At 34.5% G+C, this 27,671-nt stretch overlaps 1 protein-coding gene across 1 annotated transcript; it reads right to left on the reverse strand.

Annotated features, from left to right (window-relative positions):
- Positions 1-15,535: 15,535 nt before the first annotated feature.
- LOC100378113 (atrial natriuretic peptide receptor 1-like) lies at positions 15,536-27,671 on the reverse strand. Its single transcript, XM_078008178.1, has 20 exons — positions 27,020-27,671; positions 26,559-26,686; positions 25,660-25,839; positions 24,415-24,550; positions 22,468-22,704; positions 21,966-22,129; positions 20,503-20,625; positions 20,300-20,377; positions 19,993-20,097; positions 19,794-19,865; positions 19,421-19,589; positions 18,409-18,567; positions 18,080-18,257; positions 17,599-17,739; positions 17,170-17,293; positions 16,887-16,955; positions 16,591-16,765; positions 16,074-16,172; positions 15,704-15,795; positions 15,536-15,583 (listed from the first exon to the last, which is right to left on the reverse strand). The coding sequence occupies exons 1-20, from the start codon at positions 27,669-27,671 to the stop codon at positions 15,536-15,538; spliced, it is 3,129 nt and encodes a 1,042-aa protein (XP_077864304.1).

The following is a 27,671-nucleotide window of genomic DNA, read 5'->3' on the forward strand; positions in this document are numbered from 1 at the left end:
ACACGAACCACTTACAATTCGAATGATGGGAACAACACATAAAAAGATATTGAAAGATGATGTCGAAAGATATTGACGTTTTACATTTATACAAAGATGGCTGAATGCATGAAATGGAAAATGTGGGAAATTTCAAAACAGAGAAGCTTGATTTAGACATTTCGGATATTACTCCATGCCTGTATAAGCATATTACAGGCTGATCCATGAATACATCTATTAATTTAAAACATGTTTATTTGACAGCAACATTTATATAACAGTAACAGTACCACGAAATAGTTAATACATTAAGGATACACCGAGTAATAAGCCAGTAACCGAGTATATGACAATAGTAACAGTCAGAACTATTGTTACGTTAATTTCTGATAGATTTGCTGGTGAAAGAAATAAGTATATTTGAATATCGTTACCCTGCTCAAAGCAATAATATCATTCGAAATATTAGTCAGTACATGTGTTATTAAATGTCTCCTTCAATTTCAGAGACGTTGTTATTATTATATTAGAAACCTACGCTTATTCCATGAGAATAAAATGCATATATATATGTTTGTCGCTTCAAATGTTTTTGATATTCCCTATATTTATTTACTAAGAGTTCAAGTTCTAAGCGCTCATAGCATTTTATGTTCTTTGAACGATTATATTAAAACAATACATGTTGAAACAGGAAATAAATAGTTGAAATTACTTGTACATCATGAATTATTCATTAGTTACTATTAAACTGTAGTCCAATGTGTATTGTGTACTTCATAATGATCTTTCCATGCACGATGCTGACTGTATTATGACGATGTGTTTTATATTGATTCAATCCCACATAATGGCTACATTTTTTAAATATAAACTGCGTACGATGGCAAAACAACGAAACAAGGATTTGATATCCCGTAGTGCATTGTTGTTGACATGAAACGACAAGATATAAAACCGGGACACTAACACGTCATGACCTAAAACTCGGCGTGAGATCGGAGGTATCAGTAAATTTCTCTCGGTGCTAATTTTTCTCTATGAAGTTTTTTTTTTTAACCATGTAGCATACCGGGGTGTTGGCAATATGCGTCGTAAGTTCCATGTACCAATTCATCAGCGCAAAACGCATCAATTGTTTAAATAGTAAACGTGGAATAGTTTACTAATAAATATGTGTGTTTATATGAGAAAATGTGGGTATAATCAACGGTGATACTATATTATTTTAGAAAAACTTGTGTCCCGGGATGCATAATTCATTATAATGAAAACGAGACCATGCGGAAATAATTATATTGTAAAACAAAATTAAAAACAAACAAACCACGATTAACAACCTATTCAGACTAACAGTGAAATGTTCTGTTTACAACAACGTAGAAACAGATACATGATCAATTACCGGATATACACGCTTGCGCCTGCTTATTATTTCCATTATGCTTTCTCATCTCAGTTATGCAATAGTTATACTTCTGATGTACTCTCATTCAAAAGGGGTTTAAACTCCGATCTGTTAGACACCATTCCTCTTACCGTGGGTAAAAAGATTGGAAAAAATATTCATATGTGCATTAAATATATAACGGTTATGTTTCCATATAACATAACCTCAAAATCGAAAACAACAAGTAGTTAGTTTTTTCACCAATATTTGAGAGAATTTCGTTTACACATTTAACGTAAAACCTTCCCTAAATAGAATTCCCGGCGCTACAAAATTCTGGATGAAAGAATTGGTGATTCTGTACATGCGACTTTAAATCGAAAACACTTTGGCGGTTGTCTGAATCAGCCGTTGTAGAGTAAATGATATGTAACCGAATGTTTGGCATATTTGGAAATTGCCGACTGTAAAACGGCATTTTAAGCGTAAAAGTAATTAATGTGTTACTTACGTTCCTGGGTGTCAGCGTACTTTAATGAGAACTAGGATATTAACACTCACATCGACAACCGTGGGACTGTGAGTTAGTTCAGAGATTTGATGATATGGTTATCCGTGTTGCCTGGCAACATGATAATCTACCACGTGATCAAAGATTTTGAATTCATTCAACAGTTAACATCTATGAATTATTCAAGTGAAATCGCTTGTCGTAACTTTCAATCAAAAAGCCGATTTTATATTTACGATTTTCCACCCCTTCAAGAGGAAGACAGAATGTTCAAATGTTCACAGCAAAGGAATAATATTCTGTATCATCAAAACGCACTTTAAGAATGTACATTAAAGTTGCAGAGCCGTGTGCTTTTGCATAGTGACCAAATCATATAGTCAATATTTTTCTTTCTGTCTTTGGCTGAATTTACATTGGATGACAGAAAAGAAACAAAATGATATCCAGCAACTACCTCATGGACCATATTGTAGTATTGTAGTGAATAAGCTTAGGTTAACAATTTATATTTGCATTTCAACTTAAATAATTAATTGCGAGTATCCAATTGTTCATTTAAATATCATTGTACATTGTTGGGCAAATTCGTTACTTTTGTACCACATCGGCTAACATGTGTCTGAGAAATGTTTAAAGAAATACAATGTCCGTCATCTGTCCATTTTAAAATTATGAAACAAAATTACGTACATTGGTTACATACTATGCATTACGTTCATTCAAATTCAATTCAAATGCAATTGGCTTAATGTCTACGAAAAGGTGATATGTTCAAATTGGTTATCAGTATGTATGTAGAAAACTACACCCAGTTGCTCAATTTGTATGGAAGCGCTTTTATTTGAATATGATAATCATACTGCTCTGCATTTGTTGTGAAATTTGTCTAGAATTGTTCTTCTTGAAAAGTAAAATGCCCACCAGTTGTCTAGTGGTATGTAGCAAAACAGTCTGAAGAGTGACAGCAAATTTCATTGCCTGTCGATAGCAAAAAACATTTTCATTCCGATTAAGCAGTATTACATATCTCAAAGAAGAACCGTAGTAAGAACGTTGTGAATGATATTGTGGATGTATCATCCAAAACGCAAAAAAGTAGGTTAATTACATATTAACGTAGGAGTATATATTCTGTTATTTTGTGCTGAATAAGGTAAAAGTAAAAGACTAAACATTTACCACGGAAAGGTAGTCACAGTGTTTCACTACTTCAATTGGTTCTGTTACTTATGCCTAGAGTGATGATCGTTTTGGAAGTAACGCAATGAATTCCCAGAAACTTTTTGTAAGATTTATTCTGTAGGCTGAATTCTGAAATTAACTACAAATACTATACATGTGGGTTCTAGTTAATCCCAAGTAGTATTTGACAATACACAAACAGCGCACATTGATCTGTTCAGAATGTTCTATACAAACAGTTGCGGGTATAATCTTGTAAAACCTAACGAAGGAATATATAACAAATTCCAAATAGAAAGCCTTGGGTAATGTATAAGGAATACAAAATGCGATGTGTTATTTTCCTCTTCACCAAAATAATATTTTCGTAGTGTTGAATGCTGAATCATGTTCATATTTTAACTGATTTCATCATCGCGTTCTTCCAAAGTTCTATAAATGAGCTTAGAATTATCATGAAAACACCAAACCAATACGAATCCACGATACAATGCCGATTTTATAGGCATAGCTGTCAATTCTTTACACGATTTAGGTGATTTCAACGGTTACTCCCTCGAGCGTTTTTTCGAGTTTTTCTATAAACATAATCTAGAATGGAGAGAAATACAATTTACTTAATTTATAAATGTGCTTGAATGTAATTCAAAATGTTATTAAAGTACATTTTACCTCCTGGAATTAAACGTCTATTGAACTCTTGGGAATCCCCCGCCATCATTGGTATTTGTAAAGAGGGGAGATTTATGTTAAATTGTAAAATTGCAAACGTTTATTAAAGTTCGATGTCAATTGTTTTATAGCTGGCACTTGTGACCTGCAGCAACATTTACAGTACTCTGCTGGCTTTCGCCACCTCCACCGACATTTTACAGTATTTTGCTGGCACTCAGCACTTTCCATGTCATATAAGGGATCTTGCTGGCACTCGCGACTTCAAGAAACATTTATGACACTTTGCTGGCACTTGGCACTTGGCACCTCCGACATTTACAGTATTTGCTGGCACTTACCACCTCTCATATCATTTAAGGGATCTTGCTGGCACTCGCTACTTCAAGAAACATTTATGGCACCTTGCTGGCACTTGACACCTCCGACATTTACAGTACCTTGCTGGCACTCGCCTCATTCAGCAACATTTACAGTATCTTGTTGGCACTCACCACCTCCAGCAACATATACGGTGCCCTTTCAACCTTCTGTGACATAATCATCAGTGTTCCAATAGATGTTTAAGGTAGAGATGCAGTTTACCCGACATGTATTTTAATTAGTTAATTAGGAAACCAAGATGAACTCCCTTGTCCACAAAACTATATATTTTCGGAAAGCTTATTGTATGAATTTTAAATTTTTGTTAGTATTGTTTATGGACACTGTAGTTTGAAATGTGCACAAAAATTGGCTTTTTGGTCAAAAGTGATTTAAAAAAATTAGCTTCTAAACCATGCTTCAGTTTCCTGTCAAAATTGGTTTATGGGTACATCTGTTTACTATGAAGAAAGTGCCGTCTTGAAAACTGTCTACCAGTTGTCAAATTTTGCAGGGCAGCAGCTCAAATTTCGCTACTTCAAGTTTATGCATAAATTAACACCCATGCTAGTTGTCTGTACGATTGTTGTAACACTGTTCAACCAAAAACAATGCCCGACGGCGTTTTGAAGATAAACACATTGTCAATCATTTGTGAAAATTGCAAAACAAAAGGTCAAAACGTCTAGGAATGTTCTGGAATGTTCACTAAAGAAGCTAAGATAATTGCTAATTTGCATAACAATTCACTCAGTAAGACGTTTGCTAATGCTCATAATTAAAATGGCTGTAACAGTTCCAAATTTGAATGTATTATCATTTTGTAAAAAGTTAAATATAGTGCATAATATGGAGATCCTGTCATTTTTTTTCACCATGTTTCTTTTTTATTATTTATGTACAGCCTTGCTAAATCTTGCTAAGCATTCAAAAAATAGAATGTTTGCACCTGTTATCTATATTTTAAAATCGTTTTTTTTATGTTCCACTATTCACAATTCTACAAAATTTTAACAGTCTATAGCCGAAACTGTTAGAATAATAGAAAGCAAAAAAACCTGCATCTCTACATTAAAATCACTTTAATGAGGATTGTTTTATCATATGTACTGCTAAAGAAGTGAAGATGCTGTACGAGTATTTCATTGAACACTATATTTTATTGTTCTGATAATAAACTATTCATCTCAGTTACAGTGCATAAGATCCTGATCAATGTACTCAGTTCCACATGATTTGATTTTAGCTTTTTATTTGTACTGCTTCCGTACATCAGAATGTTTATAATTTAGTTTGTTTGGGTTCTAGGCTTTTGAAGTTCTTCCATCAGGTGAGGATCGTTCTGCCTATCATAACAATACCTTTTCTTGTGACATCATGGAGTAAGTGTTTCTCATCCGCAAGAACAATACATTCACATCATGTATTGAGTTTTAATTGTTGTTACTGCAACATCACACAATTGTCAAAAAAAAACACATACAGCAAATTAATAAAAATGAATGAAGGAAAAACAAGAACTGTGCACAATTTTCCTTTCATCGAGCCACCCAGAATTTTGTGACGTTAGGCTAACCAATTAGGTGCCGTACTCGAGCGTCGATTTGAGTCACGTACGCAGCAGTACATGCTTACTTTGATTTGACATAATATTTTCCATGCCATTTATTTTATATTATTTACAAAGTTTCTAAAGAATCGCCACAGCTACTATATATAAATATATAAATTCCGAACGGAAAATATATATTTCCCCCAAAGCTAAAGCTAACAACTACTATTTTCATTAGAAAAGACTGTTATGAAAACTTTCTTATAGAGTAGCTATTGTATATGATCACTCCCCCACAAGGACAGTATTTAACTTAGGCTGAATGCAACACGTGCACATTTTTGGTGACAACATATTTTGTTGTAATTAATATGTACACATTACAATGCAGTTGCCTCTCTATTATGTGTCTAATTGTTGTCACTTGGAATGACAAGGTATCTCCTCGGACAAAATTGTTTAGTAGTTCTGTCTGAAAAGTTTAATCAATTCATTCGAATCATATTTTGGTAACCAATGTCAAAATGAGGCAATGGTGCTCATCCAGTTCAGCCAGAATACAAATGCTCTACGCCTTAAATCATCCCATCTCATTGCAGTTAAAGTGGGCTAATGTCAGAATACATTTTTATACTCCTGTCAAAATGAAATTGTAAGTAAATAACTTTCAACAAGCAATTTGTGCATAAATATTTAAGAAATGAACTTACTTATTATTATTGCAATCTTTATTATTGCTTCGATTGTTGCCTTCATTGAACATAAATTACTCTATTAGTTTCCATTCTTCATAGTGACCCGTGATATTTACCCATAATCTAACACATATCGTCATGGTCTTTTTCTTCTGCCAGTTTGACAGACAAGTCGGACAAAACTGAGCTAATTACAACATTGCTGATCTCTTGCCATTAAATATACACTGAAAGCACACAACTGTGATGCATGACAAAATGTTCTACTCGACGACGATGAATAAGACTTGTCATTTACACAATATAATTCCCACGAGTTTATTGACGCATTCATTTGCATATTGTGTTCAACATCATCTTTTCATCCTTTTACTCACTAGGCACTACAATCCCTTGTCTCAAAAGTATTGAAAACGCGTACGCATTTAGCAAGCAACATCAAAATGCTTTGAAATGGTTACATGGTATACACAATCAACGTATACAGACACTGAGTACGGGCATTAACTTAGTCAATGGGAACATCTATTCACGTCTTTTTGAAGTAAAATGATTCATATCTCTAGCAATCCTTGCAGGCCTCCAAAACAATGATATTAAACATTTCACTCAGTACATCTGAACCAAAATTCTTTTCAACTAACAGTCTTAACCGCTGTCAGAAATATAGTTGAGACCACATTTATAATATTTCTCAAAAACATTGTATGTATGTTGGTTGTTCAACTGTTTTGCACTATTAAATTTGTTAATGATTATTATTTATGCATTATTGAATGATATCCTATTGGTTTTATTATTCCCAGCGTTCTCTCGCATAACACAGACTGTAATCAAGTGGGAAGCTTATTGTATCTTCCTAGTATCAATATATTTCTAAACATGTATAACAAGTACTGAATTATGGAATCAAAAAACATACAATCAATGAAGATGGTTATAACATTTAGGGGTTCAAGTTGGCATTCACACGGAGAGTACATTAACTGTCGTCCATGTGAGTCGACCCTGTCTCAGTTCCTGTCCTAAAGGGATAACAGAGCATATCTAGGGGAAAGCTTGTCAAAGGAATGGTAACAGCAAATACAATACTGGAAAAAAGATGTATGTGAAATAATTACCTCTTGCTGTCTTAAACATATCACCAAGTTCTCTTCATATAGTCCCATTTTCTCAAAATCAAACGAACAATTTTAGTAGTGATATGTGTGTCCATTCCATTATATGAGTCACCATGACTACAACCACTAAACGCGCCAATGTTCTACTATCCTTATTCCTCTATGGTTCTGATGACTGGCAAGGCAGTTTTAGAGTATGGCGATAACCGCATGTATCATAGAAAGCTTCAGACGATTAACGCTATGTGTCAAACCATCGTCATATTCCACCCAGATCCCAGCTGCAATCATCAGGTCCCATTACACTTGCAGCATGATCAAGTGAGAGTTATCGCTTTATCCTTATCACTTTATCTTTATCTGTATGTGCAAATTAGAAGGGTAAGTGCTAAACACAATTTAAGTGGATATTGACTGCTAAAGTTTTCGATAACTGGGTCTATATGGCGAACCAGTGTGTCCATCTGCTTGGCACAATTGCATTAACGATATGTGCTGGTGTCGTTACTGCGCAACACATTCTGGGCATGTATTAATAATATATTACAAATATGGCGGCTGCTATTTCTGCTAATATTGCCATCGATGTAAATTTGACACTTTTACGTTTATTGAGGTATTATTATAAACCACTATACCGTAGGTATAATAGGTCAAATATATTTTACTGTCATAAATTTTCGTCATTGAGTGATTTTGTTCTTCTTCATTTGTGAGTTTTAGTAAAAGTTGATCTATCGAGAAAATATTGTTTCGAAACAGAAATAACGATTATCGGCACGAGAAACATCTGCCGTCAACCATAGTCAGAAAACCGGTCAGACTAGTGACAGGTAAACATTTTCAAATATTCTGTATATAGATTGCAGTAAAATTGTATTTGAATGAATATAACATCAAAGTTATCAAATGTACATGAGTTTTTTCACTGAATTTTTAAAAAAGGTAGTTATTTTAAGTGTGAATGGATTTCTGAGATTGTTTTATGTGATGGCCAACATCGAGTCGGTCAACAATCTATCTTGCTCTTATGACATGATGTGACAGAAGCGAGGACCAAGTTAAAAATACAACAGTACAACTGGTGTTGCAGCAATAAGTGGCCAGACAATTGGAAAAATATTAAACTATGCAACAAAGAAATAAATGGTGTCAGTGTTGTGATGTAGCCACTCACCGGAACATTACAGCTAAAAGCCATGATTGCAGAAAGAACTGGGATGGAAGTGTTTAGCTTATCACAAATATAACTATGATTCATGATGAATATGTTAAAATTAGACCAACCAGTGTGCATATAATAACACTACTTATGTTATAAACCATTTTCAAAAATGTTTTATGTATGCACTGTTTATTATAGTATTTCTGCATCTCTCAATGCAATAGTACCAGACAGTTATGGTTATCAAAGTGAATGTGGTCAATGTTGTTATTTGACAGACCCGGTCTCTTACAAACACTTACCATATGTTCAGGATCTAACAGGAGATGGTAAATCTTTGTTTTGTGTCCTCGCTGCTAATTATGTAAAATGTACACCAATTAACTCAACTTAAGTCAAGCAGTCATAATACTATTAACAATAAAGCACCAAACGTTCATCATTGTGGAGGCAGTGAAAGCAGTGATGTCAGTGTGAGTGAAAGGGTCTGTCAAATAAAAATAAAAATAAAACGTTGGACAGTGCTATGTTGAAAGGGACACGAACATTTTGGTCTGTCACCTGGTAGAAAAAGAAAAACTTAAAAACAAAACTAAATAATTTTCAATTGAGGAAAGTTTAATAATTGCATTGGCATGTGTTACCAGGAAACGCTGGAAAGAACATTCATACCAACAACTGAATTTGCACAATTTCTAATTCTCTTATTTGCACTTTTAAGTAGTAGTAGTAAATTATCTGCTTCCCATGTTGTTTTTGGTTAGAAGCCAATCGTTGGACTAATTAGGCATAATCATTTACATAAATTATTAATTTACATTCCGGTCATATCAAAATATTAGGGAGCTATTATAATTTCCACAGCTTTACGCAAAATTGCATCTCGAAATTCTTAAAACTATATTTCTAATATATGCATTATAGCTATTTTTTATTTTGTTATAATATTTGTCAGGTTGGGAGGTCACTAGACACACAGGTGTTCATTCAAGGGTGATTTTATTGCAACGGTATAGCGCCCTCTAATGGCGGAGCATTATATATTCCCTTGTTTATATAGCGATTTTCAATCATTAATGATAAGGCTAGTTGAACACATATGCCATAGCCAATATATACGGAACATATCTAGAAACGTTGTACATTGTCTATGGTGTGAAGTGTATCTTTTATATTAAGCATATAATTACTTATAAATAAAGAAAATATTTTTAAAAAATCATTAAATGTATTGAAAGACCAGCACCTTAAAGCCATGAAACACGGAACATACTTTTGCTGACAGCATTTGCTATCAACAACGTCTTTTCTATATCAACTTCTGACATTTATGCGTTATACTCAATTTAATGTGTACAAACTCCTATACTTGAAATGCATTTTCATAGCATTGTAATTCCTTGACATCAAACGTGTGATTCATATTCATATGAATACCACTGTATCCTGCGTTTATTGGTGGTTATATCAATAATTCATACGAAATTGTTGAATGATTAGTTGGATGAACCACCAAAAAGTAGATCGTTTCTTCAGTTTGTCAGATATTTTACAGGCGCTGTTGTCAGTAGCGTGTAATGCCTATCTTTCCTGAAAATGTTTGTCCTGTCTGTTGCAATGGTCTCGCTAATCCTCCATATTAAGCGAAGGAAAACAAGACACTTTCAACTGTAATATAACCTGACCAATATACCATCTGGAAAAAGCTTTTTTAGACATGTTTATCACATCTCACTTTTGTTACGCATGCTGTGGTTGGTTGAGACTCGGTCACATGACATTGAATAAATATGAATATTAAGTGGTATATTGCCCGCCAAGTGAATCTTACATGGGTATATCACATGGATGACGTCACTCAAACTACTGCGCAACGATACTGCGCATAACAAATTGTCGTTCGCTGAACTGATGCTGCCCGGCCGCCGTTGTTGTCGGGGTTGCTTTCAAGGTTTTGGAAGGAACTTTAGCCATTCAAAATAGCCGGTGAACGTGCCAGAATGGATATTAGGTAAGATAATCTGTTTTGATGTTTAGAGTATTTTTTATATGAAGCAAAATTGTACGGCAAAGCCGCCACTGAAACGTCGCAGCCGGGGTCGCTGCAGCGCGTTCTACGCTGTGAGCATTTCTACGTGTTCCACGCCGATGCTAACCGAAAACATTCTAAAGCTGTGTTGGCTTGTGAATAGGTGTGGTACGTTCGTTAGAGAGTAATTTCAGTTACTTCCACGGAACTCTGACATTTTTATCTGTAGAGTGATCAAATAACTTGCGTTTGAGAATTTCTCAATTCGCGCGCAGCATTTCTTGTTTATTAATGCATCTCATGAATAAATTAAATGCCCATCCGCTTTACGGTTGGGCTCATGCCAGTCCTGAGGAAAGAGTGGTATGAACAAAGATCAGTGATTACTTGAAATCGATACAAGGAAAGGGGGAGGGTGTTAAAGAAAAGTTATATAACATTTTATTATTTATTAATTTATTAAAATACATAAGTTTGTCCAACTCCCTGTGCTCTTACGTACAAACACACCATGTGCTGGAGCAGATCGGTTACTCAGATCAATATTATCAGCGAGTGTAATTAACCTCTAACCAGTCGTTCGTGTCTTGCTTACAACAATTAGAACCTGTTCCATCTAGAGTCATCAAAATAAAGTTCAAGCCGGAGAGTTGTCACCTGCGCATGCGCGGGAATTGAGTCTTCAGCGACGATAACAACACACGCTAAAAACGCAAAAGCTCATGGGTAGAAGTTTGTTTTTAAACAATGACACGTTATGGCCATCTGACGCATGCGCAGGTGACGATTCCCCCGCTTTAATGACTCGAGTGAATGCAAGAACGTATAGGTGAGAGAGAGAACAAGAAAGAGGTAGAAAAAGAGATTTGCACAGGGTTGTATATGAGCCAAGTAGTGTTATACAAAGAAACGTCAATGCAACGATGACTAATCGTGTAAATTTACAGCATTAACAATGTTCTGTTACACAATGAAACTACGATGCTACTAGTTATAATTGGCAGATAGCAATACAATTAATTGTTTCAAACAAAGCATACTCACTATAATGGTAACATGTTCTTTTTTAATAGTACATACTATTTTAAAACCAGGGTAGATTTGTTTCTGTTTGGTTGCAAAATTACAAATAAATTATGTATTGTACATAGACGATAATAGCAATAAAACTCGTGATTACGGATATACTGGTATTTAGCTGATAACACCTAACCAGTCTCGCAGTTGTGTGGATAAAATCAGAGTGTAGGGCACCTATATACAAAGTTCTGACTTATGTAAGTTTTAGAGACTGCAAAGCAACGGCTATATGATTTGTACATATTTATAGAAACTGCCATGTCTTCAGTTACGCTCATAAAAGAAACGTGGGGTCAAACTCAGAACACCAAGCTCTTACACTAACATATGAACAATTATAAGTAGATAACTATACATCTATCTGAAAACATTAATATAAAAATGTCCTGAGAACTGAGGAAACACAAGTACTTAAATTATTTATTCCAACGCATTCAGTACAACATGATGCGTCAATTCCAACTGTTAGTGTTATTGTTGTGTTGAAAGACGTATGTTGTATTATGTCTTGCAATCGTTTATCTCTATACGATTGGGATACACATACTACTACTATTAATAATATATTCCAAGTATTCAGCAGCACACATGCGTTGAAATACGGTGGAAACAGAAGACAACGTACATCCAATATCAATACATCAAACATCAAACATGACGTCACAGTCTATATACGTTGATTAGAAGTCATTTAAAACATGATGAATTAAGAACATTTCACCTATTCACGCAGTTCGAATTCGATTAACATCATTTTTGAAAATAGTTTCGTTGTACTGGTGTAATTCTGACATACTCTGACTTTTACCACAAAAATCACATTCAATGTGCAAGATATATCATCAGCTTCGGGTTATGAATCGAATTATGAATTATGAAATTACTTTGAAATGCCAACAATGAAAATTACGTAAATAAGATTTAAAACAAAAAAATAAAATGAAATAACATTTTGTCTTCTCATCAGACTGTCATACAGCCTTGCCGCTTAGTTACAAACATTGAATGGAATCACTGGCAGAAAACACTGTATGTGGCCCACAAATTTTCTTAAATTATCAAAGATTATCAATGATATATTTTTAAACGTTGGAATATTTCGTTACTGATCTTGTGTCAACGTTTTTTCCAACTGAATGACCTGTCGAGTATGTCTTCATCCACGCGTGTACTGCAGTTGTTTATTGTCTGCAACACATATATTTGTTGCAAAATAAAGTTATAAGGCGTAAAAACGATCATTGCGGTCCACGTAGTATCGCGGGGAATAGACTATTCACACTCACGCCGACAACTACGAGGTTTTGAGCTAACTCAATAAAGATGCATGATGATTCAGGTATCCGAGTTGCCTAGTAACCTGGGAATTAACCACTTGATCGTATATTTTAATGGTCACACCTCACAACTAGTAATTATCCTCAAACTGTCAAACAGTAAAAATATACAAGTAGCACAAGTATCAGGCTGCGCTCAGAATAACTGTTTTGTCTGCTCTGATACCTGTCATGTACCAACATTGTGACTGGAGTCGGGTAGGCAGCCAGTCAGTAAAATAACATGATGCCCATCGCCTACTAACCAGATATCAATAATATTGCGATACTATCAGCAAGTTAATTAATTGCATACTATATGTTAGACCCTAGGATATGAATGGCAAATATTATATCAAATTTCTTTTGAAAACTGGTCTTAATTCTGTTTAATGCTGAAAAAACTAAAATAGTGGACATTAAGTTATATAGTAAGTGTTAATAGGGGAGTAACTTTAAAAAAACGAGTAAGTAAACCTTGTATAATTGACAGTACCCGTTCGCCCAAGGGACTGCTTTCCATACATTTGCTGTGTCTGTGCGGCGTGATGTAGTAATATGTAGGGGTAATATTCTTACAATTTAACCGTCACGTATCTGTAATCATAACAACTGTATTTAAAAAAAAATATTTAAATAGAAATGTATTCATTATTACATGCCTTCATCCGCCCGTCAATCACACACATATTTTAGAATAAAAACATTCGGAGATTGTTGTGGTCCAGTGAGCCATACACGGATCCTCGTCAATAGCAACAGATCATTTATCGCGAATGATCACCTGCGCTCGGGTACAAACGCCCATATTCGAGCAGTAATATATATTACGAAGATATACACCACCGGTCGAGTTGAATGAGCGACGATTTCAAAGTCATTAATAGGACAGGAAAATGCTGAATAGACTGTGTGACTGATTCTGTAGAGTTGGCAAGCATTATAATATTGATTGTCAGTAGTCGGCTCGTCGGTACAGTTGTTTTACCCTGACAAATCTCTGCTATTATCGGTAATTTTATGTATACAAAATGTAAAGTATATTCAATTTGTGTCTTCTGTGTTTTACTTCGTGACAACAAATAATTCATAAAAAAAATAGTCGATAAATGTAGGTATGTTTCTGACAGTTGTATTAATACTAATGTAATCTCCCACTAGGTACATCCTTGCAAAGGAATTTTTTTCAAGAGCATCTAAAATGGAATGACACGAAAATGCAAATAAAATATGCAAATTATGTGGCATAATGATGGCCACTCAGATTTTTGTTGTCAGATTGGCCAATACAATTCACTCGCAATTGAACATCTTTAATAGTTTGAGACTGAAATATGATGTTCAGTTATGATTACATTGATCTATCCAACTTGTTTAATAAATAACATCATGTGCCCATTAGAAAATATCGTAATGGAAATAGGTGTATGGTAACCCTACTTAGCTTACATGCTAATACATGCGAAGTGCATTTGGTTCAATATAAGATTTGTTTTATATTTGTAGTAAATATCTTTCAGTTACATATGAATTATAAATTTACGAAATCTTTGATCTTAGTATTACACATTTGACACTTTAATCTATATCATTTCAAGTGTTACACACACATATATATATATATATATATATATATATATATATATATATATATATATATATATATATATATATATATATATATATATATATATATATATATATATATATATAAATATATTTAAATTTATAAATACAATTGCACATGAGACCACAATTTACTTACAAAAGCAGATATACTTTTAGGCTAGTAACGCATATAATATATATATTTAAATAAATATCAAACACTCGAATTACCCGAAATATACAAACATGTTATACCATGTATACCATGGAAAGCAGAAATATATTATATAATGTTTGTAAAGTGAATAATTACAGATGTCTCAAATATAAAACGTCAATACTGGTAATGCAATATATGAGAGTTCTGAAATACAACTTCCAATCACAATGCTTGTTAATTTGACCACATATAATATTATCAATAACAGCCGAATGTACATATAATAAAATTGTATTATGAAAATTTAACCATATAATACTGTTAAGTTATAATTAATTTACTTGTAAAGATGTATTCGTGATTGTGAATATCATACATACATCAGCGCGAAGTGACCTTGAAAAACATGTTTCATGTCAAAATTTGAAAATTTGAAAGAGTTAAAACTTGTGCGATATAAACGTGTCACATATGGTAGATTAATTAGGCAGCTGCAATAAAATCTGAACATGTGGTGAATTATATAAGAATCGTAATGATAAATAATCATAGTCGACAAAAATAGTTTTTATATTATTGCTTCACAGAAAGATCAATGAAATCGTATGCAAACAAACATTACATGTATGATAATAAGGGTTGGCCAATAAATCTTCAGAAACATTTACGGATGCGTCGTTCAATACACTAAATTTGTTATCTTTTCTTAGTTGTTTTTTCTGATCAACCAATATGTAGTCAGTACGCCTTTTCCCTGCAAATAAACATAAGAAAATCATCAATCTCACCTGGTGTGTCAGAATAATGCGACCATTGTAAAGGCGATACAATAAACATGTCGCTTAAAGTTGAAACAAGTATATCTTATAAATACCTTCATGTAGACTTCACCCCTTTCTTCATATACATATCCTCCAAGTATATTCAACACTTCCATTACCTCTTTACTGATGTGAATACGGAGTGCTGAAATAAACAATACGAACTTACATATAAATATATGTATAATTTGAATAGCCATAATTGTGGTAAATGTTATATAGTATCATGTGACAGTAACACCTCACGTACTTTACCACGAATTGATTTAACAGTACAGAAATTAGTTAGCAAAATAGACCCGCCCTCCCATGTTTACATTATATGTCCGTACAAATGCACACTCATCAGCCAACAAAACACAATTGATTTCCGTTATGGACACTTTGGATACGTACAAGTAATTATATATATATATGACCCACCTTCGCCATTTGATTCGAATCTAGACGCAGTATTGACTGTATCGCCGAACAAGCAGTACCGAGGCATCGCTATTCCGACTACACCAGCAACACAAGGACCTACAAAACAACCCACAATGAGAGTTAAGTGGCCACAGAGCTAAGCACAGCATGCATTTTCAATCGTTGCTACTATGCCTCAAATGTAGATAATTGATTAATCTATCATATATACCATATTATTTCTATTGGTCTTTGTCATAATTGGATTTTATCGCGTCCCTAACTGACAATTGTAAGGTATGGTAGCATTTTAAATAACTGTAAAGATCAATAACATTTTAATTTTTTTTAGACATCCATGAAAATTCGTTTGCACATACAGGAACCATAGTTTAAAATTGTTGAATTACTAATGCACATTATGTAAAAGCTGTGAAACAGATACAGAGGGTAAATATGACTACGATTGTAATATTCCCTCACAGACACGATTTGGTTTTTTGGAGACATCGAAAGAGCGAGAATGTGTGCTCACCTGTATGTACACCTATCCGTAGTTTTAATTTTTCATTCGGCATGTGTGGAATTCTGAAGGACTGAATGGAACTTAATAACGCCAATGCCATAGTGGCTATTTCACCAGCATGTTTATTTCCATTACGTATCGGTAATCCACTGACCACCATGTATGCATCGCCAATAGTTTCCACCTAATTAAATCAGAAATGCAGATGTGTGTGATTACGCTTTGCTGTGAGACGATTGTGGTTAATGCGTTATGACATTTTCTGACTATTATAGTTTACATTGTAAACTATATTGTTGTCTTACCTTATACACATCATATCCCTCAATAATACCATCAAACAAGGAATATAACGAATTCAATAACTGAACAACCTGCAAAAAAAAATCAATACATAAACCATTTTTGTGATATCCCTTGTTATGCGTGAAATCGAACATAAAAAATGGACAAACAAACGTCATAGCGATGTGGCGTCCACATCGCGTGAATCTCAACAAACGAGAAACTATAAGTAAATGATAGATTACAGAGTTAACATTAATAAATCTTATTTAGAACCATATCTAATTAGCATAACAATCATACCTGCATTGGATCACTGGACGCGGATATTGCAGTGAAGCCTACAATATCAGAAAAGAATATAGTAACAGAATCAAATGTCTCTGCTTCTACTGGGTCGCCATTTTTTAGTCTCTCTGCCACTGATCTGTACGAAAAAAGACACAACAAAATGAATTGATGGCATCCATGCTTAATAGCATGGCGGATTTTTTAATGCCGCTGAAATAATAATCCAATATATCTTAATGAGCAAATTACAAAGGCTGGAATTACCCTAGCCTAGAACCTATGATCATGTGTCTTCTATAAACAGTACTGAACAAAGTAGTTTAGCCAATCGCAATCGTTTCCTTTCTCATGTCTCTCATTTACCGTTGTAAAGGTATTTTTCAGAGTTTAAACAACGGTAAACATACTCAAACTGCCCGATAAGAATTATGCTTGGCTAACCGTGGTAACATTCGGTATAATAACTGTTCCGTTCTTTTCTTTTCGTCCATTAATTGTGATGTTCGGTCAGCGACAATCTCCTCTAAGTTGTGTGCATATTTTTCCAGCATGGCTACCATGTTGTCCATTATACTTAAACTTCTGGAATAAACGAAGCGGGAAGACATTTTAAACAAATCCTCAGTAATTCGAACGCTGTAATATACGTGAAATGTGTTTTTAGGAAATGCAGACCATAGAAAATGTTCAGGGACCGAATGTAAGCAGAATACAACACTAACTAGTTTAAAAAAAGGAATTAAAGACAAAACATCAGAATAATTATCATCTATATATACGAATATCTAACGTAATTCTGTTTCTTTTTTCAAAATCATCTTTACACGGACAATTAGTAGTAAAACATACAGAACTCGTATTTTAGGTACGCGATTAACACAGTTAATGACTGTGAACAACATATATTTGAATGTACTCTTACTTGTTTGGATTTACATCACGTAAAATGTGTCTTATGTATGACACATCACATCGCTTTTCTTGTACAGGATGCCAACATCGCTGTATCAAATCAGTCATTTCTTGTGGACAGGAATCACTCACAAACCCAGGGCGATAGACTGTAGAAGTTTCAATATTCTTCACCCTTTCAATAATTTCTGAAAGTTCAATAAAATTGTTTTCATATTAACCAATCAGTTATGTGAATAAAATTAACTGAATTGTTATAATTACATAATTCTATAACTATGGCATGCTACTACATATGAAATACACTAAAGGTGAATTCTTGATTAACACGTGACAAACCTCGTGGTGACAAAACAGTGTTACCATATACACCATCTCTGTACACTATCTCGTGTAAGATAATACCAATACTATATATGTCACCCTTTTGCGACATTTTCGCAGTTGAATTGACAATATCTGTGTCTGGTAAATTTTCAGGAGCAGTCCATAATAATCCTAGAAATACAAACGATAGATTTGGTGTATATTAACGACACCGTGCAAGTTTTATTACTTTTTTGAAGTTGTTACTGAAATGTTAAAAAAACTGCGAAAAGATATCTTTGAACAGACCAGAACCACTCGAGTTTCTATTTTAGAGACAGGATTGAGGCTTTGGTCATGCATTTACTGAAATTCTCTATTCGAGAGCGTTCTCTGCCTATCATATCAGTGTGGTTGATTTAATGCTGGGAATGTCTGGTATTCGAGAGGGTTCCCTGTGTAGTAGATCAGTGTGGTTAATCTAACGGTTTTAATGCATGTCATTCTGGCATCCTCAATAAATAGCCTAGATTTGTGTGGATAGTCTAATAGGGATAAAACATATTATTCGAAGACGATGAACAGGTCAATTGGTTGTGGTTGGTGTAATGGCGATAATGCATGTTATTCCGGGGCGTCATCAATTACTGGTATGTGTGCTTGTTCTAATAGCGGACACAATTTATTTTCAAAAGCGTCCTCCGTAAATAGCGCAGTATGTATGTATTGGATATAATGGTGGGCACACATGTAATTAAAGAGTGTTTATTGTCAATGACGTGGTAGGTCTTTATTGAGCACAATATCCGCCGACGGCGTTCTTCGTCTGGTCTCCATAAATGGCGTACTATGTGTGTTTTGAGCCCGTGTTTTTCGAAGGCGTTCTACGTCAGTGGTGTAGTATGTGATATCATACATTATTTGGGATTGTTACATAATAATCGCAAGCAATAAAAATTTGTATTAATGATCTGATTGCATCTGTAATAAATGTTATTCATGCAAAAATATATTCTGAATTGTGCAGGGTTATTTTTTATTTCACCTCGATAAACAGCTTCTTCGCTCTCTTCTGATCGGAATCTTTTATGATTTTTAAATTCCCAAAGACCATAATCTGTTAATTTCACAACCCAACGTCCATCTAATAAACAATTCGACGATTTTAAATTACCATGTACAGTTAATGGACTTTTGTGGAGAAATTGAACACCCTGTGAAGAGATGATATCAACAAAATATGAGCTTTATTTCTTTATGAAGAAAACCATGTGATGTACGTTTTGGCTGTTTGTGAATTCTATTCTATTCGAATACCAAAAATTATTTAGTAGTCTATGACACTAAATGATATGATTCTGCACAATATATATATAATACAATGTATATACTTCGTTAGTGATTAAAGAGAAACTTACCGCAGCAATGTCATTCGCGAAAGACATTTTAAACAACCAATCTAAGGTGATTTCATCATTTTCCAGAACATCCTAAGTAAGACATAAATTAAAAGTATATAACAGTAAGAGAATAAAACATAAAATATAAGTATAACAACGTCATGACTAATAATGTATGCCCAATATCACAGTCAGTATAACATTTTATAATACTGACCTGAAGACTTCCCTTCTGACAGTACTGTTCCACGATACAGATGTTTGGGGGATCTACACAGACACCAATGAACTGATTGAGATTGTCATGACGGATGTCACGCATCTTTGTGTGGTAATTAAAACAGAATAAAATAGTTTATATTTTCCGTTTGGTTTATAATACGTAGATGAACATGTTGTTGGTATTATCGTAATGATATATATAGATGGAGTTCATGCATTTAATTTTGCACATATATAATCGCTAGTAATCAATCACACTGACATTACATAATAAGGAAAAACATGTAAATAATATCACTTGCCTGTTTCAATTCTAACAACTGTCCTCGTGTAATATTTATTCCCGAACGATTCACCATTTTTATAGCTACCAATTCGCCCTGGAAATATAAACATCAATAACAAAATAATTATGCGAAGTATCACAGCTCAATTATTAGAAATATTGTTGGTATTCGGGTAAAATAGTATTTTATAACTATATGTGATTTTTTTTATTACAAACCTGATATGTTCCAATCGTTGCGAATACCTGCTGTTGGTACATGTCTTGAAATCTATCCATTGAAAGAATACTTCTCGAGATCACTCTGGCCTTGCTTTCACTGACGCAACTGCCGTGAAATGACTGCAATATTATAACAGATGTAACATAGTCAATTAAACAGTCATCCTCTCATCGTGGTATTTTTTCATATTTTATCATCGTGGTTATAAAAACAAGAATGAGTGTCAATAATTTGTTTTATACATTAACACTTCCTCTAATTATATGTATGTATAATTGTGTCGAATTTGCATCAAAAAATGAATAAAAACAATAACGACACGTATATTATCAGTGAAAAAAAGTTAAGTGATCAACCATAGTGACAATAATGTGTCAACAATTTCTCCATATATTACAAATGTTTGTATCATGTGTACCCTTTAAAACATGACCTAAATATAAGCGTTCAGATAATATACCGGTTGTTAAAGTAGCGTCTTAAATTGTTATGAACAAAATACATACTGTATGTACTAGTTTTTTCCTGTATATTTTTTTACATTAATGTATGATATTAAAAAATAATGATTATTCGATTTATTTGGTTGGCTGGTAATTTGGATGGATTGATGGTGGCTTTGTTTGTTGGATGGTCATAGTGAATTGGATAACACGTTGAATTGTGCAGAAACTATTGGAAAGACAAATGCATTATTATTAACTGCTGATTGGGGCAAGGCAATCATGGGAACTCACATGCACATTCGTTAAATATGAAATATCCAAATATGGGTTGAAGACTGCCCTCAATAAAACCTGCTGGCATTGCTGCCTTCACTTGTGCGAGTCTATGTGTCTGATTTGATATATTTGGGTGTCAATTGAATTTACTGGGCGGTGGTAGTCGAGCCACACATGCGCGAAATATAGAACATGGCGATATTGATTGTTGTTGCAGAACAACGAGTACAAACTGTGACTTTACTAAGTCGTAACTATATAATTTATTTCGTGATTGGAAGGTATCCAAAGAGTCACCGTGGGGTAATTAAGTACGTTGCGCATTGGTCGAGACACATACTCGTGATTTCCAATAAAAGAGCGCATTGGATTGACAGAAAATCAGTGTTTATCAGTACAATTGTCGCACATGCGCCGCGCGACGATCATCAACGGCTGGACCATAATTCCTAAGTTTATAACTGACCAGTTTATGTGTCGTTAAATCCTGTTCTGGACTGTAACATAATTGATAAACATTTTTATTATTGAATTCTGTTGACCATTTCTCTCTGAACACGCACTTCAAAATGATACGATTAAACTGTACTATTAATTCAACAACTCTCAATTATTTTTGCATTTTTGCAAATTATTGAACAATTATCCAATATGTACTTGAATGCACCATTCTAATTAAAGGAGAGTGCCAAGTACCTCTCATACAAACATACATACAGTTTTGAATCATATATCACCTTCCAGTTTTTCTGCATCGCAATGTCGTTGTAGTTAATTTTCCATACTGTTTCCAGTAGTGCAGCTTCGAATTGTTGTTTCCGGTACACGACAAACGCAATTATAGAAGCCACGAACGCTATAGCCAGGGAAGCGATAATGGCTATTATAAGATTCGTCAAATCTGAGAAAAAAAATATGAAAAAACACACATTAAAAAGCAGCGAACACAAATTGTTGCACATATTGTCTAATGTATTCGTCGATTATATAAAAGTCATATCTTTGTAAATAATTCAGCTAAGTTATTTTTTTTAAATAACAATTGATTTTAGGTAAAGACCTGTATGGTAATTTCTGTTGTCAAGTGAACGAGTGCCATGTAGCAATATATAAAATAATGATTTCTTACAGCGCACCACTGACATGGCGTCACGTTCATGAACAAAGTGCCCACCGACCATGATACGATAATAACCGTCACTCCGACCTGTGTACAAGCATACATCGGTATAAACTTACCTTTTTCTGGTTCTATGCATAACTCTCCTTGGAAACCACATATCGGTACTGAAAGTGGAGGCTCATCTTTTCCAGAAGGCCAGGCTATTTTTGTACCAGAAAGCAGCCGAAGCGTACTAGTTGCACTATCATACAAACCAGCCTTGACCAAAACGCCATTGATAGCATCGAAATTGAGAAGCCAGAAATCTTGATTTCGATCACCATTTTCATCTATTGTAATACGGCCTGAAATACCTATGCACAGATGATGAGTTCAAAGTTATGCATGCAGCTGAACGACGTAATACCATTTGCACATTTAGGGGATTATTTGCATGGAAAGGTAAAATCCTGCGCTATCTTTCTACTACCGGTAACACCTGAGCGCAGCGAAACGACCACTCGGCGCAGTCAACAAAGACGCTTACAGTGAGAGTTAAGTAATAATATTATGATTGTTTCCCCGATAAGCACCGCGTGATATTCACAGTTGTGACAATGTTTCTGTTTATTTAAAACTAGTGTTCGATTTCAACTGTAATTTTCGCCAATATTGCCTAGCGTTGTAATTAGTGAAGAATCAATGCAAACCAAACCCAATCGTAGAAATGCAGGTGAATCAGCTTGGGAGAGAATATCGTTCTGGCAAATAACAGGGAGCCCAGGAACTATGATCAACTGTACGCGGTCTTTATAATTGGGGGGGGGGTTATCGGCAGGTATCCGGTGTAAAAATACACAAAGATGAAGGTTCCAGCGAGCTCATATTTTTTAAACTGGAAAAAACAGACGAACAGAAGGAAAAATAAAATCCATAAAAAATACCAGGTTGAAGAATATTAGTTGCTCTTACAAATTTCGCCAAAACCTTGAATATATTTTACCGATATCTGCAGAATAAATCAAGAAAACTACACAAATTGACTCTATTTATGAATAATTAACGGTTGCCCCGAAAGCACGGCGTAGTTGGGGGCGTGGCCTGTTCAGAATTTGTCCAGAACCAATCACAAGACTGTTTACGAACCAGTTGAGCGAGGCTAACACTGAAGCGATCGAGCGAGCGATCTATACTTGCATACCACAACTTGGGCGTTGCTATTTATTCCGCTGTGGAAGAGGTGTTCGGTGCAGATGTACGTGGATATTTTGAAACAAACGGATATTTGTTTGTTCAGTGAAACTTTTGTTCATTTTAGGAGTTGGCAATTAGAGTTTTTTTCCAGTTTCTGTGCGATTTTTATCCGTGACGTCTGGATCGCGTCCACTCTAAAAAATATTCTACCAGACCACAGGCAAACATTGTAACAAAACTGTAAACATCACGAGGTGCTTAGCGGGGAAACAATCATAATATTATTACTTTACACTCACTGTAAGCGTCTTTGATGAGTGCGCCGAGTGGTCGTTTCGCTCCGCTCAGGTGTTACCGGTAGTACCTTGATACGCCACAGATACACTACAGACAAATTGCACTACAGTGGCGAATAATGTCGTTGCCGCCTTTACAGATTTTGTCCATATAATGTATCCTATATTAGAATTCCTGCTCACGGTTAATACAAAAACTAAGTGGCATACACATGTTACCTGATTAATAATTTGAAAGCTTTAAAATTATTTTGTATCTCTTCGATACATCGTATTTTGAATCTAATTTAGTTGCAGTGAGTCTAACCAGACACATATTTTGAATCTGAATTACATGCATACGGTTTCTGGTGCAACTATAAAGATACTTTTTTTTTTTTTGCAAATTTTATATACTTGACAACATTTGTATGTGAAAGTGTTATCACTTTTCGATTGCGTTGATTGCACATCGATTTTGGGGTCTGAAGTTTCCACGTATCTGGTAAGAATGTTACTAACCGTTTTTTTTATATCTAACTATGATCATAATATGATGATTTGTAACAACTTTGCAACATGTGCATACAAGTGAGACCCAACACGGGTAAATACCTTGAAAGTCAACTTTTTGCATTTCTTTGAAGAAGTTTCTTCCGTCGTAAGGATCGCCTCCATTACTTCGTACTCGATGTAGAGTAAGTGCATACAGGAGTGTAGCGTCATACAAATATGCAGCCACAGAATGGACCTGGTAAATATATAAAGTGTTAATTTTATTCATTTAAGTGATAGAAAGGGTCGTATTGAGCTTGGATATGAGGAATAAAAAAGAATGTTATATACTATTGAAATCACCGTGAGGTTCATAAATATACGTCATTAAACAGTTACATTGGCGGTCTTCTTTCATATGCCACCCAAACATCTAATTCTAGTTTGTCTGTTTTTTTTAATGGCTAAATAACTTGACATCTTACAGGAGCACTTGCATCGCATCGAGTACGTCCGTGGGAGGTGAGACGCTTGTGGTAAGAAAAGAAATAAACGTCCTTCTCTACTAAGAACTTTTTAAAGTAGGCATCATAAGGACTGAATAAAGTGCTCTAACAAAAAAAACTAAACAAAAAAACGCAACTTTTGCCCCTAAGTTAAAAAAATATGTTAAGAAATACGATAAATTATATGTTTGTTGTTAATTATTTTGATTTTTTTTATGTCTCTAATAGAGAATAAAATAATCGTTACTGAGTTAATGAATAAATAAGTATGTATACACGAGTACTTTCAACTAAACACTATATGCGTTCACTACTCTCTATCTCGAGCTGACTTTTTGCTGCACTTATAGTGTGGGAATGATTACATCTATAGACAAGACTCTTGCTATGTTTCTGAGTCGAGACTTTGTACAACAAAGTAATAAATATGTTTGTTATTCTCGATTGCGTATTCTCAATTACTTCCATGAAAAGTTTTTTTCTTGAAATTAAATTTTCATTAACATGTATCATAATATTGTATGGGAACATACACGTCCAGCGATGTTTTACTGTTTATATTATTATTAGTATTATTATTATCTTATTATCATATTCAGCCCCGTCAATCTGTCTTTGTAATGTAAACTAGTTCGAACGTATTAGAATAGTTGTGATTTAAAAAAAAATGTATGCAAGCCTTATGGATTCTGCTTATCATATTTAAATTAGTAAATCATTACGGTTAGTAAATTGTGCCTTAAAAGTTTACATATTTATTTACTTATTTACATAGAATCGTTGTGTGATACAGTAATAAATGAAGACCAGTGATTTAGTGAAGTAAAATTACAAATTAAACTCCTGTATTATATCTTACCCCAGAAACATCAGTCATGTTCATATACCATGGTGGTTCTGAAAAACTCTCCTTAACTTCCAGGGCAAATGCATTGAACGCCTCCACATCGGTATTAACCATTTCTAGTACCAGAAGAGATTTGAAGGCAGTCGCCAAGTCGTCAATCCGAGTTTCTACACCATTCCGCCATGCCGTACCCTGTAGTTTAGTAAATGTGTTTTGTAAAATTATGGTGTTAGTTAACTTAGTATATTTGTCGACGAATTTTTTTTCAGTTGGACCACTGATGTATCAATGGACATTGTCATTTTGTCATTTAGCTTATTGCAAAGCTAAAATGATAGAATAGGCCGGCGTTGGGAAGTTTTTATTTGAATGACAACCAGATGCACCTCGGGGTACATTAATTTCAAAAGGGTAAATGCTTGTTTTTGCAAAATATTGGTGTTTTTGAAAACCGCATTTGGAATTCATTAATGTGTTAAACAATAAAATAAACGAATGGCCACTATATGCCGCGGATTTCATTTGGCTTGTAGAAACGATCTATTTATATGGTGAGACACAAATCTTCTTTTAAAGCGTTTTACGGTCATCTTCTCATGCTGTGTGGTGTTATCCAAAGACCATGACTGCATATATGTCTCTCTAAATATGCTATGCAATGTGATCACTTTCATCCGATCATAGATATCGGGTAATTGAAACACGCACTAATATATTGTATCTGATATGGCAGCCGAGTTTTGCAATATTCGTAACGCTACATTTATATACATTTTCCGTATATAAATATAAAAAAGTTGAAAATTTTTTTTTCAAATATATATAAAAAGAGGGAATATAAATATTGCAACACTGTCATAATCCTGATTTTAGGGTGAACATAGGGGTAAGCCTGTTACATACATACTCACCTCATAGACGCCCAGTGTTATTCGCTCCACACTTATGAACACATACTCTCCATTAGATAGGTACCCTTTGTCGTAAGCAAGTAGCATAAGTTCACGAACTTGTTCAATTTTCATAACTAATACAATGACTGTAACCAATAATAAAAAAGTGGTCAATGGCCGTTTTGACCAAGAATTACAAATAATGGTGCGAACATTTCTGTTATGTGTTCAACGCCACATTCAAAATTGCGCTTTTAAGATATGTTGCCGGGTTTGTGTTAACGACTAAAATTTTGTTCATAGTTTTCCTAAAACTAGTATTGTGCCTGGGTATCATTCAACCATTTTCTGGAATACGTAAAACGTGGACTTACTACAATCCTAGCTTACACGTTTGTTCCACCACTACACAGTACATTCTACGAATTTAGTATAATCTTGTCGATTTTTATGACACGCTTTAAAAAAAATTAACTTACTTCTTGCCTTTGTAACCATATCATCCAGCTTCTCTTCATATAGAGACACATCAGCTGGATCAAAGCGAATTATTTCCATGGTCATATTTGTTTGTTGTATTTCCAATTCTATTGATTCTATAATATTCACCAAGTAGGATGTAAAACCACCACCAAAGAGACCAATATGTTTCCAGTCAAATGCATCTATGGTTTCAATGACTGCCCAGGCGGTTTTAGAATATGGCGAAGACGTACGGCCGTACGTATTATACAACCTCTTAGACGATAATCCCGATGCAGATGAGATGTGTCCAACCATGGGAACGTTCCACTGAGACGCCAGGAGGCCTGCAGCCATTGATGCCGTCGAGCAGTCCGGTCCGATTATAGCAGCCACGTGGTCATCACGAATGAGTGTTACCATTCTATCCAAAGACACTCTGCCGTCACAACCACTGTCATAATATATGAAGTCTAGCGTATCGTTAGGAAGAATGTCGGGGTTGTTGCTGATGTGTTTTATTGCCACGTTTGCTGCAGCGCCAATTTTATACACATTGTACGGCAGGAATGGTAGTTTCGTGAGGAGTAAGCCGAATGTATAGTTACTTGCATTAACTTGGTTCAACTGAACTACAAACCATACAAGTAGAAGAAACGGGGATATCAT

This window comes from Saccoglossus kowalevskii, chromosome 4 (assembly GCF_978046115.1).
Source record: "Saccoglossus kowalevskii chromosome 4, keSacKowa6.1, whole genome shotgun sequence".
In the NCBI taxonomy this organism is placed as follows: domain Eukaryota; kingdom Metazoa; phylum Hemichordata; class Enteropneusta; family Harrimaniidae; genus Saccoglossus; species Saccoglossus kowalevskii.